General features: G+C 32.3%; 1 protein-coding gene across 4 annotated transcripts in view; it reads right to left on the bottom strand.

The window, feature by feature from the left end:
• LOC658191 (limbic system-associated membrane protein) overlaps nucleotides 1-12,694 on the bottom strand; it is a 239,105-nt gene extending 226,411 nt beyond the window's left edge. For 3 of the 4 annotated variants that reach the window (XM_015977875.2, XM_064359694.1, XM_064359695.1), the window contains exons 1-2: nucleotides 12,571-12,694; nucleotides 12,030-12,255 (exon numbers count right to left, since the gene is read on the bottom strand). In XM_015977875.2, the coding sequence (XP_015833361.1) occupies nucleotides 12,030-12,081 (52 nt within the window). In that variant the 5' untranslated portion in view covers nucleotides 12,082-12,255; nucleotides 12,571-12,694. Of the gene's footprint in view, nucleotides 1-12,029; nucleotides 12,256-12,418 lie in introns of all 4 variants that reach the window. The other variant, XM_008193611.3, reaches the window with a different exon arrangement.
• Nucleotides 12,695-16,493: the final 3,799 nt, after the last annotated feature.

The raw sequence follows: 16,493 nt of genomic DNA, 5'->3' as shown, positions 1-16,493 counted from the left end.
AAATCGAAACAAAGCAGATGCACAATAATTTAGTCAGACTGCTATTTCTAGCCTTCTTCTGCTTCAGTTAGTCGGAACAAAATCATCGCAAACTCATTGCAGCCAAGCTAGATAACAGGAACTGTTTCCAGTGAAAGAAACTAGTATCAAAGGGTGGTTCAGACTCGTCTGTTTGTAATTTGCAAGGCTTGAATAGACTCCCTAATCCTTGTCCGACCAAACTATTTACCGAAAACTGACAACAGTTGAGCTGATTGGAATTCGACGCGGATCTGATTATCCTGATTTAGTCTATTTCCGCGTGCCGGTGCAGTTCCGATTAAAAAACAAGCCCAAGTAGATTTTATGAATGTTGCATGAATCCCGATTCCCTCGCGGATATAATCAAATTCCCGGTTCCTAATAGGCGGCCACATCCCTGTCGCCAGGTGATAGTTATTGAGTGGGAGCATAAGCGCCGAAAGCGTGGGACATCGAGTCTTCTTTGCCCAAATTTTCCTATTGTCTTATACCGCAGTATTTGGATTGGTTTATTAAAAAATTGTATTTCCGAACAGAAACGATGATACGACGTCAATAGAAACCAGGTTTTTGAGAAGTTAAAAACTTTATTTGAGTGAAAAAAAAGTTCAAAACAAACAGAAATTATAAGTATTAAAATCTGGTAATTTAGAATATATTTTTTATTAATTCTTACAGCGGGAAAAATAAAAACATAATTTTTATTGGAATAAATTTTATTAAGTAAATTCTCGGTTATACAGAAATAAGCTGTAAAGAAGTTAATTAATCGTTGAACATAAATATTGTTGTAAATTGGATATTGTAAAATTAGTTAGTTTTTCTGTAAGAATTCATCTCACTCTACAATTAGAAAGTAAACTCACTGTATGATGGAAAAACTTCTGTATTACCAATATTTTTTTGTAATTTATTTTGTAATTTTTTTTTGTATTTTTGATATTCAGAATTTTTCTCGGATAGTTTGTCTTAATTTGTCACTAACTATTTTTTCAGAACTCCTGAAGTACTTAAGAATGCAATAGATCTAATATCAAATTCTTTCTAATTTTGTTAGGCTATTTAGAAAAATTTCAGAGTGTTGAGAAAGTAAGTAATGTTGTGCTTTTGCAGACATTTTTTACAAATTTTCAAAATTAAAAGATAGTGTGCCCTTAAAAAATAATTTAATATATAACTTGAATATTTCCAACTGCAAATATATTCTACCTAAGTAATCAATTTTAAGGTTGAGAAGCTCGAAAGCTGAAACAACAAAACAAATAATGAAACCGAAATTCTAAAGAACTAAGTGAGTTGAAAAAACTACAGATCAGGAAAAGAGAAATACCATTAAATTGAAACATTACATTCTAAATAAAAACCCGATTCACTAAGAGGCTAAAAAACTAAAAAAAAAATAGAAATTGAAAAACTGAAATAAAAAAGAACAAAAAAAACAGTGAGTTTAAAATTTTGTAGAACCAAATGCCTGAAAGAGTAATAAATTAATAAACTATAGAAATGCAAAATAAAAACATTAACAAATTGAAAAACTAAAAAACTTCAAGAGTGTGTGTTTGTAACAGCAATAAATTATGAGATTAAAAGATTAAAGACCTAAGAACAAAAAACTATTAGAGAAATTGAAACATCTGATCAGTGGCGTATTATAATAGTACAAACCTAAGAAGTCCGAGTGTAGGGGGCAAAAACTTTAAGGAGTGCAAAATATTAGATAAGGATTTTTTTCTTCAAGGAAATAATAAATTTGTGTATATATTAGTCGGAGCAAAATAAATCCACGGTTATTATTTTATTTAGAGATTAATAAAGAATTTATATTTTTGAGCTCCTTGCCAGTTATGGTTATGCAAAAAATAACAAAAATGCTCGATGTCGATTCAAATTTACAAAAAAAGTCTTGATTAAAACTTGGAAAGAAAACTACTCCAAATCGATCTACTAAAAAAATTAAGCTGAAAAATATTGATGCAGACAAACAAATTTTCGAATCTCTCATTTTTTTCTATTTTTAATTATGAATGTGTTATTGCTAATTACTACAAATAAACAAAACCAGCATGCGTTTATTAAGAGAGAATTTTTACGATATTATGATATAATTATCATTATCAAAATTAATATAAAAATGCAGCAAATGATGTACCAAACACTAAAATTTAGAAAAGTTTTGGTGAGATATACAGAGTGAGTCTACCAATTTTTTTATACTTTGTATCATCTGTAATGCCGTCAAAATCCGTAAAAAATAATTAAAAAAAGAAAAAGTCAAATAAACGAGACACCCAATATAGAAAAAATAACGAAAAGAGCAAAAATTTCTTAAGGCCTTGAGCACCAGAATAGTTGATACCCCACTGCATAATTATGATGTATTGTTTTCTAAAAGTTAATACTAAAAAATAATAGTATAAAAAATAGTATATTGAGTTATAATGAGGTCTTTAAAACAAGCGCAACTTTTGGAGCACGACGGCATAGCCGGAGTGCTCTAAATAGAGCAAGTGTTTTAACCACCAATTATCCACGAATACTACACGTTATTTTATTTTATTATTATTATTTTTATTATTATTACTTTGAAATAATGTAATGTGGGATCATTATACCTTTCGTTGTCATAGAATTGATTGTTATTACAATAAAAAATCATTAAAAAGTTGGCAATTACCTTCAATTTTCTTGAGTTATTAATTGGTCACTTTAAAAAAAACACGCGTTTTTGAAAGTTGGATTTAAAAATGTAAAAACTGCGTCACTTTTTTACATTTTGAACAAAACAGATTTATTTCGAATTTCAAAAAAAGCCCTTAAAAATTGCAAGTTAGGGAAGTTTCCTAACAACCGATTTCTAGTCAGCAATATTGCCGAGTCTGCTGTTTGGGAGGAAATAAAATATATATGGTATTTAAGATATTTGACAAGGTAACATATTTTTAAATTAATAGGAGTAGGAGTGACTTAAATTTGCGCTTTCCTGCTGAATGGAGGAAGGGGCGGGGATTTCCGACTGTAAGTAAACATTTTGTTTGGCGCAATTTGTGAGTGTCCATCATCAAAGCGTGTCACTTTGGTAACTTTTCCGATTTGTAAAGTAATTGTTTGGTCCGGGCCCTGATGGTGAAATCGCGTGTTATCGATGTCGGTCGACTTGGTCGACTGTATAAGAGCAGTAACGGTGGTTCAATTCCGGTATATCCGCGACCGATGCCTCCCCATTACCGCTGATTGCCGAACACTGATTGGATTTTCAGTCTGATCCCACCAATCGACCTTTTTATACCGCTCCTGTATCTCATATCGCTGATAAACAGACGGCCCGTGATGCGCCGCTTTTATAATACACTAGGATATGCACTCAACCGGAGCCAGAGATTCTAGACTGCAGACTGAGCTGTTATTGGACGGCATAAATTCGACAAAACGAAGAATTTAAGGCGGATTACGGAACGCTCGCTATATGCGCTATCAACAACGCCATCGCGATAGTCAGCAATGACCTGTGCCATATTTATGACTCCGGTTGTAAATTCGGGAGAAATTTGCGTCAAAAATTGGCAGGAGTCGCTCGACTGGGGCGTCAGGACACACGTTATGGAGCTGTTGCAGCGTTATTTAGAGAATTGATGGAAATATACGAACAAAATTGAGAACATTGCTCACCAACAAGAAAATCAAAAGCTTAGGATAAAATTGAGTATGGATATCGACGATATTTAGAGCTAACTCTCTACCAAACATTCCAAATGTAGAAAAAACGTTTCTTTTTCTCTTTGTATCTGGTGGAAAAATATAAATTGCAACGTTTGCATTCCCAAAGATTTCATTAATAAAAAACACAGTTTTTTGATGGCAAATTTACCCTATGCTATTAATATGATGATTGATGACTAATTACTTGCAATTACGATAAAAATAATTCTTTCTGTAACAGGAATAACTCAACTTACAAATTAATACATATTCGTATGTTATCTCTTTGGTTACAAATTTGTCAGAAGAGTTCAGTTTTTTTATCAGATTCTTCATTTACACAAATACAAATTTTCAAGCCCAAAATGATTTTTCTACAAAAATTATTATGTCCAAATTTATATTTTTCTTGTTAGAAGATTTATTTTTTATATTTTTTATACACAGGGTTATCATTTCATCAGCCATCTCCATCTTAGCACAATAAGAAAAAAATATGTACATATTACCTCGTGAATTTTCAACAAAGATTCCATCACAATTTATTTTTTTCTGCATAAAATAGTGGTGCTCCTTGGCTCTGAATGTGTCAGGTCAGGACAAATTCAGCAACTTTTTATTAAAAAAAAACAAATTCATACAGAGTGCACAAAAATTAGCGCATCAACTCAGTGGTACTTTGTTGGGAAGCATGTATAGATTACGGGAAAAATCTTAAAAAAAATCCTAGAGTCATACTTTAAACAATCTGAAAATACAAACTTATTTTGTTAATATCCTCAATTTTCATTATTTTATAATAATCTTATGTTTCACGCTAAATAAATCATTCCTAAACACAGTGACGAATAATTATTTTTAAATTTTCAATCAATCCTAAGCAGTTTTTCTAATTTAAAAAAATTAAAATTTATCAAAAAAACAAAATTTGTCGATAATGCAACACTGTGAATTATTTCCTAGGAGACCGTTTCAAAAATAATTAATTTTTATTATTTATTTATTTATTTATTATTTATCATTTTTTATCATTTTTGTATATGAAAGCACTGAGTTGGTGCGCCAGTTTTTAAGTACCCTGTTTACTGAGACTCAGATAACTCTTCACCTGCTGAGCAAAATTGAAAGCTCTGGTGCAGGAAAAGATAAGTTTACAAAATGAATGCATTATTTTCTAAGTTTAGTGCCGTAAATTATATTTTTTTAATTTTTACGCTTGAGAGTTTCTTCAGTTTGTGTTCATAACTATAGAGCTGGTTTATTGAAAGCTTTGTTAAAATTTAATTCGTAGTTAAAAGTTAACAATGCCAATGGACCAATCACATTTGCTCAGTTTGGTCATGTGATCAGTTAATCACGCATTTAATGGCGAACTAAAATAATGACGGTTCTATAAACCGGTCCATAAATTATTTTTATTATTAAAAAGAGATTATTACAGATTACTAAAGTACTAAATACAATACTATTACTAAAGCACTATAATTTAGATAAAACAAAATGCATCTTTTTAGCCTTTTTGAACTAACTTGTCAGAAGAAAATAGTCACAGAATTTAGTATAATTTATATATAGCTATATAAATAAACAGAAAAAAAACAAAAGTTGAGAAAAAAGCTCGATAATCTTGAAAACATCTTTCTGAAGCTCTTATTATTAAAATTGTTTTATTGATTCTGCAATGAACTGTATAATTCATGTTGCATGTCAGTTTAGAAGAAATTGAAGTAAGGCAATAACATACTACGATTACTTAAATTGATGTTTGTAAAAATTGAAAAGAAATTTTTCTGAAAAAAATATCGACACGTTTGTTTATAATAAACAGTAGTTACATACTATCTTTGTCGTAGATCAAATGGTTTCTGTGGTCAGTTGTTTCCTATAATCGATAAAATTACATGATTTCATAGTTTTATTCCGAATTATGTGTTCCGAGATCTTAGAGACAAGGCTGAAGCTGAGTTTTTTAACACCCACACAGTCATTTTGAGAAATAATATGTTCAATAAATAATAAGCTGTTGTGTATGATTTGAATAAAAAATTATGCTGCGAAATTACTGGCACATTAGGTCGACGAACGCTACGTATTGACACGAGGAATTAATATTCAAAGCTATTACCGATAAGTGGTAGCTAAGAAGAACGCTTCTAAATATTATAAATCTATAAACATAAATATTATACTCGTCGATATGTAGGGCCGTTATAACTCGTGATCACGACTTATTGCTACAATTTTCCTTGATTATAGTTTTGGTCAGTCTGCGCCTCCATAATTTCAATTATTCACAACGTTTATGGCCCGAAAAGTGGTCATTTAACAACCGATCTGTAAAAACTTCCGTGCTTTTGTCGGATTATTGGTCTTTAGATTTCATGTCATATTCACATAATTTATAATGAGAACTTGTAAAATAAAAAACAGCATTTTTCGCAATTTGCATAGATTGTAATAATTCTCTCATGCCACGAAAAATGTTAATTTCTTAATCATGTCAGTAGGAAACCCGCTGTACTCATGCATCATTTTTCCCTCGCGACCTAATTGTTCTTTTATGCAAGCCACACAGCCACGTTAATTGGAGCACAGAAATTGAGCCACTCTTAAACTCCAACTTTTAATTTGTCGACGGTAGAGAAAACCACTTAAGAAAGACAAAGGTCTGACTTATTACACATTTTGTTTTCCTTTGTACGGGACGCGAAATCCGAAGCCACTCTTGAGTTAGTCTCAAGTTGCCAAGCTATTATATCTAATTGTAATTGATTCGGCGGAGTAAGAACTGATATCAGCGAACAATTCAAATGCACGCTCCATTGTGACAAGTTCCGAACTTTCTGATAAGAGCCGACGTATTTCCGCCAGGACTGCTCTCGAGCACACGTGAAACTTCATCGTCTCCGCATTTTTTATATAATTAATAAAGCAAGTCTGAGGAGCAAGGTCGCAGATCCAAAGAACCAACAATTGCGTTTATTCAAGCCGATCAAACTTGCACAAACTCATTAAACATTTGGAAAAGACAATTAAAAAAGTCAATTCGGACCTGAATGTTTAATGAAGAGTCCGAACTAGAACTGAAAAATCTATAAGCAGTGGCAAATAATTAATCCCGCACAGTGGGAATTCTCCTATAGATGGCGGCTCTCGTGCATAATTTACGCAGGATTTAATTATTTATGCACCAGACGCCCATTTACCAAACCCAATACATTTAATGGTACGCGCTCTGTTTGGTGTTTATCGCCAATTACCTTTTATTCGCGGTTTCCGTTCCTTCCCCTACTTATTCTTTAATATAATAACGCCCTGTAATTATTAATTACAGCGCTGTAACGTTTTTAATTCGAGTCCTGACTCTGATATGCAATAAATTTAGCTTCGCTTAGGAAACTGATTGCGAAAGCTCTCAGCCATAAATTCCGAATGCGTCCAGACAACGTCAAGATCTCTCACATCTATATTTATTTCATAAATTTATTTATGTATTATATTTTCCCTGCTGCAGCTCACCCACTCATTAAAATGCAGCAGAACGTCCCGATGTATTGCCAAAGCTTGCGAAATTGCGCCAAATCCCATCTAAAAGCAGTCCGTAATTGATAACTGTTTTTGCAGCATTGCTCGAAATCTTAGTTTTCACAAGTTTCCTTTGACTCGTAATAAAATCAACATTTTATTTTGCCTCGGCTGTGTTTATTTTCCCAACTTTTGTGATCCTGTCCGTCTACAAGTTTCTCCAACACAAAAACAACCCCAATTAAGCAAAGCGCGCTCATTAAATATTTTTAAAAATAATTTTTGTTGGTTGTACCCTGTTGGCTGACTGAATGCAGCGAATTGTGGGAAAATTGAAAGCTGTTCACGGACCAGGGACACAGAGACGTCTCGAAAAACAACCAAGGATGATCAAATGAACGTCATTCAGGTGCCAAATTAGTTGGGAGAGGGCAAAGAGGTAATCAACGTTATTCCTTACAACACTCGATTTCTTTGGCGTTCCTCCGTGTATTTGTATTAATTATTCCTTCGCCCCTCGTAATCGCTCCGACTCAAACAATTAACATTTTTACAGACTTAATGAAATTCATTTGCTCTGCTTATCTCGCAATTTATTGCGTCCCCTTAACAAATTAATCGATTGTGAAAAATGGATTATTGGGCAAACTTCACAGTTGGAAACCAGGTCGGGATTAAAAATTCATCGCCTAATTGGCTAAGCTCATTTCGACGCAGCAAAAAGAATTCGTTTTAGTGTTTTTATTTACAAAAAGATAACAGTGGCGTTTGCGATGCAATGCAACCCGTATTCCGCCTTCCATCGTTTAAAAAGCAACTCTTTGTTCTATATTTACCAAGATCAAAAAGCACGTTTTTGAGTAATTTAATTAAAGCATTAGATCCTTCACGAAAAAGCGGCAGCGCTAGCGAAATAAGAAGACAACAGACGATATTCTGTAGCATTATCAGAACTTATCGAATATGCAAGAGTTGCAAAACCAACCAGCCTCCGGGAAGTGCTCAGGCAAAGACCCAAATCTGTGCTAAACGTAATATTATTTTCCAATAATAATTTTTGCGGGCACGTAGAGGCAAAAGGAATTTTTAATAAAGGAAGGTATTGTTATGAACATGTTACGAAAATTTATTATCAAGAAGCACAAAAATGAATCTAACGGTTCTAAAGACTGCGAAATAATAAAGTGTGGACAGTCAAACTAAATTCCCCGAAAAATCCAATTCATTATCACTAAAATAGCCGGAAAATTTATGGCTCTTTCTTCGGCTCAAAGCCGGGCGCCGCTTAATTTTTTAACACAGCCACTAATTATAAACGAGCCGTTTCGAAAATAGTTCACAATTAATCACCACCTTTTCGCAATTACCGTGTGGTGTAAAGTGTCTCCGTTCGAAAAATGCCGTCTCGAGAAAGCCGAGCTTTCTGAGTGCATGTTTAGCGTGTTCAGAACGTGGAACTAACATCTGTTGCAACATCATGTCCTGGCATGGTTAATTCCGCATGCAACGATCAGAACTCACTAACAACTTAACACCAAATGCATTACCTGCGATATTTCATTTTTGAGAGACGGAATTTATGCACGAGCTGCAGCAAGTGCGAATAATTAGAGCGGGCGCAGATGCGAATTCGCAAAAATTGACCAAATAATGCGACAGATGCCGTGTCCGTTTGAATAAAATACCATTTCGAGCACGTCATTTGATGTGGCGAAGAAATGAAAATGATACGTTGGCGGGTACGAATTAGTTTGATGTAATTAAGGCGTTTTTGCCGGATTTAAAATACGCTGATGAGATTCTGTTTATATTCGTAATTTAGTTTCATTACGATTTTGCACGCATTGTTGTTGTAATTAATGAATGTACCGACACGGAAATCGCTATAATTTGTCCAAGGTATTATTGTTTCGTGTTTCGGCTTACTTTAGGCGTTATTGTTATTATTATTAAATATTCGGGCAGGGAAGGCGGTAATCTTACACAAATACTCAAAAAAGTAAAAAGTGGGTAAAAGAAGGCATATTCGGTTAAATCTGTTTCAGAACCATTTTTGTGTAAATATCTCTGCGGCTTTTGTATTACGAGATCTACAATCTTTTGATACAATGTGTTTTTAAATGATTCTCATCTAGTCGTCTGTGAATTTCCAATGTAACATCAGAAATCTCGCTTTATAGAATTAATGACATTATTACCATTCTCCATTTATTAAGTCTCCAATTCATAAATAAGCTTCCACAATAAAAGTGTTTTCTTGCACAGTGTAACAATTTTGCTGCATTTTAACGAAATTTTTGAAAATAATTAATTGACAATTTGTAAATTTCAAAACTGACAGTTTTGACAATTATTGACAGAGACTTCAATTGAGCAGAGCGGTACCAATTTTTTTACATATAAACCAATTTCAAAGTCAACTAGATGAAAATCATTTAAAAACACATTGTATTTTAAAATATGAATATGTTTGTTCACATTTTTAAACAAATTCAGCGATTTGATCAAAAGGTTGTAAAGCTATCTGTTTTAACCCAATATGTTGGAACACGTTAACACAAAAAAGTCGATAAAAAGGTCAATTAACCAAAATAACTAATAATCAAATTGGCTATTTTGTAGAAGGGGGTGTTATTATTTTTTTTTCTCAATTACAGCTAAACTATTTGAAAAAGTAAAACTGTTTTAATCTTTACCTATGCAAAATGATCCGGGAAATAGATTAGCATCGAGAAGACTGCCAAATTCCCAATAGTTTTTTAGTTATGAATTTTTTAAAATTTCACCTATTTTTGCTTTTATTTGCAATTTTCTCAAAACCTATTAGTCGGGGAACAAAAGTCTTTTTTGAAAAAGATAGACAATTAAAAGAGCTTTTCAACGATAATACACTTCATGTGGATATTTCTAATAGTTGCGGAGTTATTGCTCGATAAATGTTCCGGATACCCGGAATCGACCAAACTCGCAACGAAAATTGAAAAAACTGAACATCAAAAAATCAAACATATGGACTTTTTTGGACTTTTACCAACTCTATAGGGTTGTAAATAAGTCCAAAAAACTATAATAGAACGAGTTTTAAATAATTTAATTTTTTCACTTTCTTGAAGGTAAGTGTATTAGTCAGGAAATTTTAGCAAAAAAATCGACACTTTAAATCTCGTGAAAAGTTGGTATAATACAGAAAATGAGCCGCTAAATTCAATGGAACAACGCGCATTGCTCTACGACTTCTAGTTTTTGAGTTACAAATTTTTTTGTTAAATAAAATTTTCCTATCCTAAAATGCCTACCCTAATTTTAAGCAAAAAATTTTAAATTTTTAATTCTTGTGAAAAATTAATTTAAATGTTGTAAAGCTATCTGTAAAATTTAAACCCAATATCTTGGAACACGTTAACTCAAAAAAGTCGATAGAAAGGCAAATTAACAAAAATAACTAATAATCAAATCAATGTATATTCCCCACTCACAATATTCCCAGCAACGTTAATGCATTTTTAATCGAAATACAGATGTGGGAAAATACTCAAGTGGGACGATTTACTTAAAATAAAATTAATCTTTAATTGCATGTAAAGCTAGAACAAAAATATAAATATTTAATTCCCTCCAAACTCTGGCAAACTCAAAGTAAGTGATATTTGTTTTTCCAATAAATGTGATTATTCGACAATTACTTCTGTTTACATTTAATTAATTGTTAATACATCACTGACATCATTTTACATTTACAGCTTAGGAGCCATCACGCCCCAAACATGTTAATAAAATCTCCGAATAATTTCATCAAAAAATTAGGTCGTTTTATTTCACTGGGTTTAATTGTTTTATTGTATTGATTTCACGACGGTTTTGTTGGAAAAGATCGCAACATGGATATTTTAGAAAAATTAAATGTGAAAACTGCGCTTTGTGCGTCCGCTCTTTTCCGAAATTGTATTAATTACACCGATTGTTGGCGAGGGCCCGATTTAACAGAAAACTGTTTAAAAAACCAGCGGAGCAAAAATCCGGCAATAAACCTGCCAATGTTTGGCACCCAGCGTTCACATGGATTTTTTCCAATTTTCGCACAAAAAATTTCCATCATCGCACTTTCCGCGCAAATAAAGAAAAAACCAAATAAATTACTCGCTATTATTAGAGCTTTCGCACGTTTTAACAGCGCGTCAATTTTTTCCGAATCGGTAAACAGGCGGTCTTTAAGGGCATAAATTACGGCATTAGAGCACATGCGATCTTGGTACTTGATACCGCAAACGCAGCCACTTGCGAGCTTTCTGAATAATAAATCGCGATTTATGCGATTTGGTGGCGAGGCGCACCTGCGAAGACACTCTGTATATGGCACAGATCGAAGCAAATGAATGGCTTTACGGGGAATTTGGCGCCGGTTCGTAAAGTTTGATGAAATGCGAAAATAAAAATTTTATGGGTTTCTACAGGTGACAGCGCGTTTGTAAAAAGGCGCGCTTAATGGGCAAATTTTTGATGGAGTAGCAATTTAGGTGGATCAGGGACGAGCGATTTTGATTATATGAGTGGGTAAAATATTCATCAACTCGTCAAACAAGGACGGCAGACACAAAATCGGTTTAACCGGAAATTGGAAAAAATCTCTTTCGAATAGTATTACAGGGAGATAAAAGTTGCAAACCAATCTCGTTTATATTTTAATGGACGAAGTTGGCTCAATTTGATGTTTTTGAGCGGCATAACAGAAAGTTTTAATTGAGAACGCAGCAACAAAAAACAAATATTTACACAAGATGCAAACCCACCTTGGAAAAGAACAGCCGAAACAACGAACAGTGTGGAAAGCAAAGAACACATCCTGTCAGTTTATTTTACACTTAAATAAACAAATCAGTTCACTTGAAATGATCGCTTCAGTCACTTGTGATTAATTCAACCGATTCACATTTGCACTAGAGTCCAGTTCTTAATTAATTAATCCCCCGATTGACATTTTATTCAACCACTCGAAATTTTCTGATCCAATTAAACCTGAAAATGAAAAAAGTTATTAGTCGGAGAAAGTCAGTGATTTACTTCGGCGCGCTTTAATCAGCAGTGTCATGTGAAAACGCGAGAAAAACTTCTGTGATTTAATTAGCTTTGAGCACGTCTCTTGTGTGCAAAGAGTCAACAGTCCAAATTAACTTGTTACCTTGCAATGGAACTTTAAATATTGCTCCGGCAAACTTTGACTTTCGTCCAATTGCCTCAAGTAATTACAGAGCAATTTTCCATCGCTTTATTTAATTGAAGCGCTCAAAACGTGCGTTTTTCAGAGGTGCTGAAAAGGGACTCAGACCATACATGTAAATCAGGCGGCATAAAATCCGGTGAAAGGCGCGAAAAGTTCACAACAACACGCGTCGACTCGAAAATACGGCCTTCCAGCACGCATCTACATCTAACCAAGAACGCGGAAGAACTGCGGTCCGTTTGTAATCGCGAAGTGTGGACTAGCTGGCGCAGGCGCTACCCCTATTATCTAGTCAAGGGAGGCAGCAAAACCAGTCTTTTCGAGTTTCTTTGGGGTTGTCAGGGTGCATTTGGGACCCCGTACCCAAAAATTAACATTCCGACACCCGCCGCTGTGATTTTTTCAGGGAACTTCCGTTTCAGCGGCGCGAAAGCATATTTCAGTCGTCGGCTGAAAGTTTCTGTAAATGAAAGACAGGATGTTCAGACAGCGTAAATTATGGGAATAAAAAACGAATTTTTATGAACGCACATTGTCGATTGCCTACTTTATACATTCAACTGGGTATTTCTGCTTGCAAACAAATCGAGCCTCCACCAAAATTAATAATTTTGAAATTTGATTACAGAGTCCGGTGTTGTTGAATGTTAAATTTCTCGGAAAAATATAATTAAAATGTTAGTTTAGCACTCTGATATAATTAAAATTGTATAAATACCATTTCAAAACGTCAATTTGTCGCTCAACTTTGAACTTTCATATAATTTAATTTTGAAACAATGACTGAATTTCAGAGTATGTCAAAGCAATATCTGAAACTCGAGGAACACGAATATACAATTCAATACTGTTTACACGTTTTATCGTTACTCAGTTTACTATAAAAGCTTTGAAAAATTAATTTTCTCCACGTAAAAGTTTTTGATATATAGTCACATCACAAGTCAGAAACATTGTTAATTTAAAAAATATATTAAAAACCAGATCTAAGTGAGTAGGTGATAGTTATAGGAAAATGTTATACAAAATCACGAGTGGTATTGAAATTTCTAAGATTTTTCGGCTTATTTACATGATTTTATAAACATTTTTTATGAGACATTTTATTAGGTATATTGTAGAAAAGAATACGTACCTATAGTTTCCCATAATCATACTATAAATTGTCAAAAATTCCTAATTTGGAAGCTATATTGAATTATTTTTAACCATCACTTGATGTACTCAGTGTTTTGAAGAAAAAAGTATAAAGTGCGTCTTTAAAAAAAAGGTTTTTTAAGTTATAGTTCAAGCTTTCGCTACGGTGTTTTTTTCTTTCAGTTCTCATTACTTTTCCTTAGTTTTTTTTAAGTTTTGTTTAAGATGCCAACAAATTTACGTATTTAAACAATTTTTGCGTATTATTCTGGAGTTTTTATAGTCCTTTAGATTTTCAAAAAATTGAGAAAATTACACTTTTCGTTAAAAAATCAGTGTCTAGTGTCTCAGAATCCTACTAGAAATTGGCATAAATTTCTAATTATGAAGCTTTATTAAGATATTTTTAACCAACAATTTACGTACTCAGTGTTTTAAATTAGAAGTAAAAGTGATTTTAGGGTTTAAAAAAAATTTCTCTCAATATTAGTTGAAGCTATCGCAAAAGATTTTTTTCTTTAAGTTTTTATTTCTTTCTTAGGTTTCTTTAAGTTTTATTTTAAGCTTTCTTCAAGATGCCAACGTTTAAGTATCAAAAAATTTTTTGTCTATTTCTCAGTGGTTTTATACAATAATCCGTTTAATTTTCAAAAAATGGCGAGAATTTAAAAATGATACTTTCCTCTTAGTGGTTAAATTCACAGAGCTTGGAAACTTTTCGTTAAAAAAACAGTGTCTAGTGTCTGAGAATCTTACTAGAAATTGTCATAAATTCCTAATTTTATAGCTTTATTGAGATATTTTTAACCATCAATTTACGTGCTCAGTGTTTTGAATTAGAAGTAAAAAATGATCTTAGGGTCTAAAAAAAAGTTTCTCTAAATATTAGTTGAAGCTTTTGCAAAAAATTTTTTTCTTTTAGTTTTCATTTCTTTCTTAGGTTTCTTTAAGTTTTAATTTAAGCTTTCTTTAGAATGCCAACAAGTTTGATTATCATTGAAATTTTTGTCTATTTGTCAGTGGTTTTATAGTTTAGTCCGTTTAATTTTCAAAAAATAGAGAAATTTTAAAAACGATACTTTCTTCTTAATAGTTAAATTTATAGAACTTGATAACTTTTCCTCAAAAAAATTGGTGCATAGACGTACAGTCACGTTAAAAACGAATGGCACTCCTACCAACCAGGCTACATAGCAAAAGTAGCAAGAGTCAGGTTAATTTACAAACTGCCCAGTTAGTTTACACAATATTCAGTTAGTTTATAAACCAGCCAAAAGTACACATTAACCGTATGAGATCAAAAAGATTTGTAGCTGCGGTTCAAAGGCTGTCATTCTTTTTTATCGTCACTGTACCTACTGTCTCATAGTCCTTCTAGAAAGTTGAAATTATCAAAAATTCCAAATTTTGAAGCTTTATTGGGTCATTTCTAACCATCACTTTTTGTGCTCATTGCTTTGAATTAGAAGTAAAAAATAATTTTGGAGTCTATAAAAAATTATCTAAGTTTTTATTCAAGCTTTCCCTTAGATGCTTTTTTTTATGTTTTAATCTTTGTTTAAGAACACATTTGCGTATTTAAGAAATTTTTGTTTATTTTTAGTAGGTTTATGGTATAGTTTATTGATTTTAAAAAGATAATTTCTTTTAAGTAGTTAAATTCGGAGAGTTTGAATACTTTTCGTTAAAAATCAGTGAACTACATAAGTAAACTTTAATTATTTATAAAAGAGAAAGCAAAACTTTATTAGTTAAAACGCTAAAGTTTTGCTTTAATTCTTATTTAATTTTTCATCACAGATAATGAAAGCCAAATCAGTAGCAGTGGCAGTACCAGAAAAGTTTATTTTTGTAGTTAAAAATTAATTTTCATTAATTTACATTAAAAAAGCTAACGTTTTATATCTGCATGATGATTTTAAAAAATTCCACAATAATTATAACAAATTGTGTTGTTAAACTGTTTTTCATAACATTTACATTATCGAAAAGTCAATACAATTGGCATACAACCGTAGCGTAATTTTCAATTACGTTAGGCTAAAACAATATATCGTTAATAAATAAAATCGATAATTAGGTAGAAAATGTATTAATAGTTAATAGGATGTAAAAGCAATGCAAAATTTAAATCTTTAATTAATCACAGCGAAAGTTAATATATTATTATTATATGATCGATATTGATTATTAAATAACAACAAACAATAGTCTGTCAATAGCTAGAACATCGCGAAAACTTGATATTAATAATAGAATTGTAGAAAATTATAACACCAAGTGATGCAGTTTTCAAATTTTCGACAAGGGAAAAATATTCTAATTAATTTTTATAGTTGTACACAATTATAAATTTCCTTCATATTTCGCATTTTCCCGGATACTGTTTTAAAATTCCGTCGATGAAATTAAAACGAGTTTCTCGTTACTAACGAAACAATTATGTATCGTCTACTTGAAAGTAAATTGAATAGTCCTGAATGCACCGCAGGATACAACTTGAACAGCAATCAATCGAATCCAATTTGAATTAATGCATGCTAGAACTCAGTCAAAATTATTGAAGCATCATATCTTGTCTGGAAGCGAGACTTGTTTGTTGCCAATCTAATAATAAAAGGTACAAATTGCGCGATTTCTATTGATCGGTGAGCTAAAACTGTATTAAAATTGCTTGGCAGTTTAGACTCATCTCTGCTGAAACTGGGAAAGATTAATTTTGATCCAGTAAATGAAACAAAGCGAAAAAAATCGAATTTGTTATGAATTTTTTAATTAAAACGGCTTTCCGGAATATCAGGATGTAAGAAGGAAAAGTTAATTATTTTGTATTGTGATATCTGGTTACCTTACGAACCAATTCTTTTTTAATGGCATAATTAAAGGCTGAAGCAGC

The sequence above is a fragment of the Tribolium castaneum genome, chromosome 1, assembly GCF_031307605.1.
Source record: "Tribolium castaneum strain GA2 chromosome 1, icTriCast1.1, whole genome shotgun sequence".
NCBI classification, from domain to species: domain Eukaryota; kingdom Metazoa; phylum Arthropoda; class Insecta; order Coleoptera; family Tenebrionidae; genus Tribolium; species Tribolium castaneum.
This window is presented reverse-complemented; position numbering and strand designations above follow the sequence as displayed.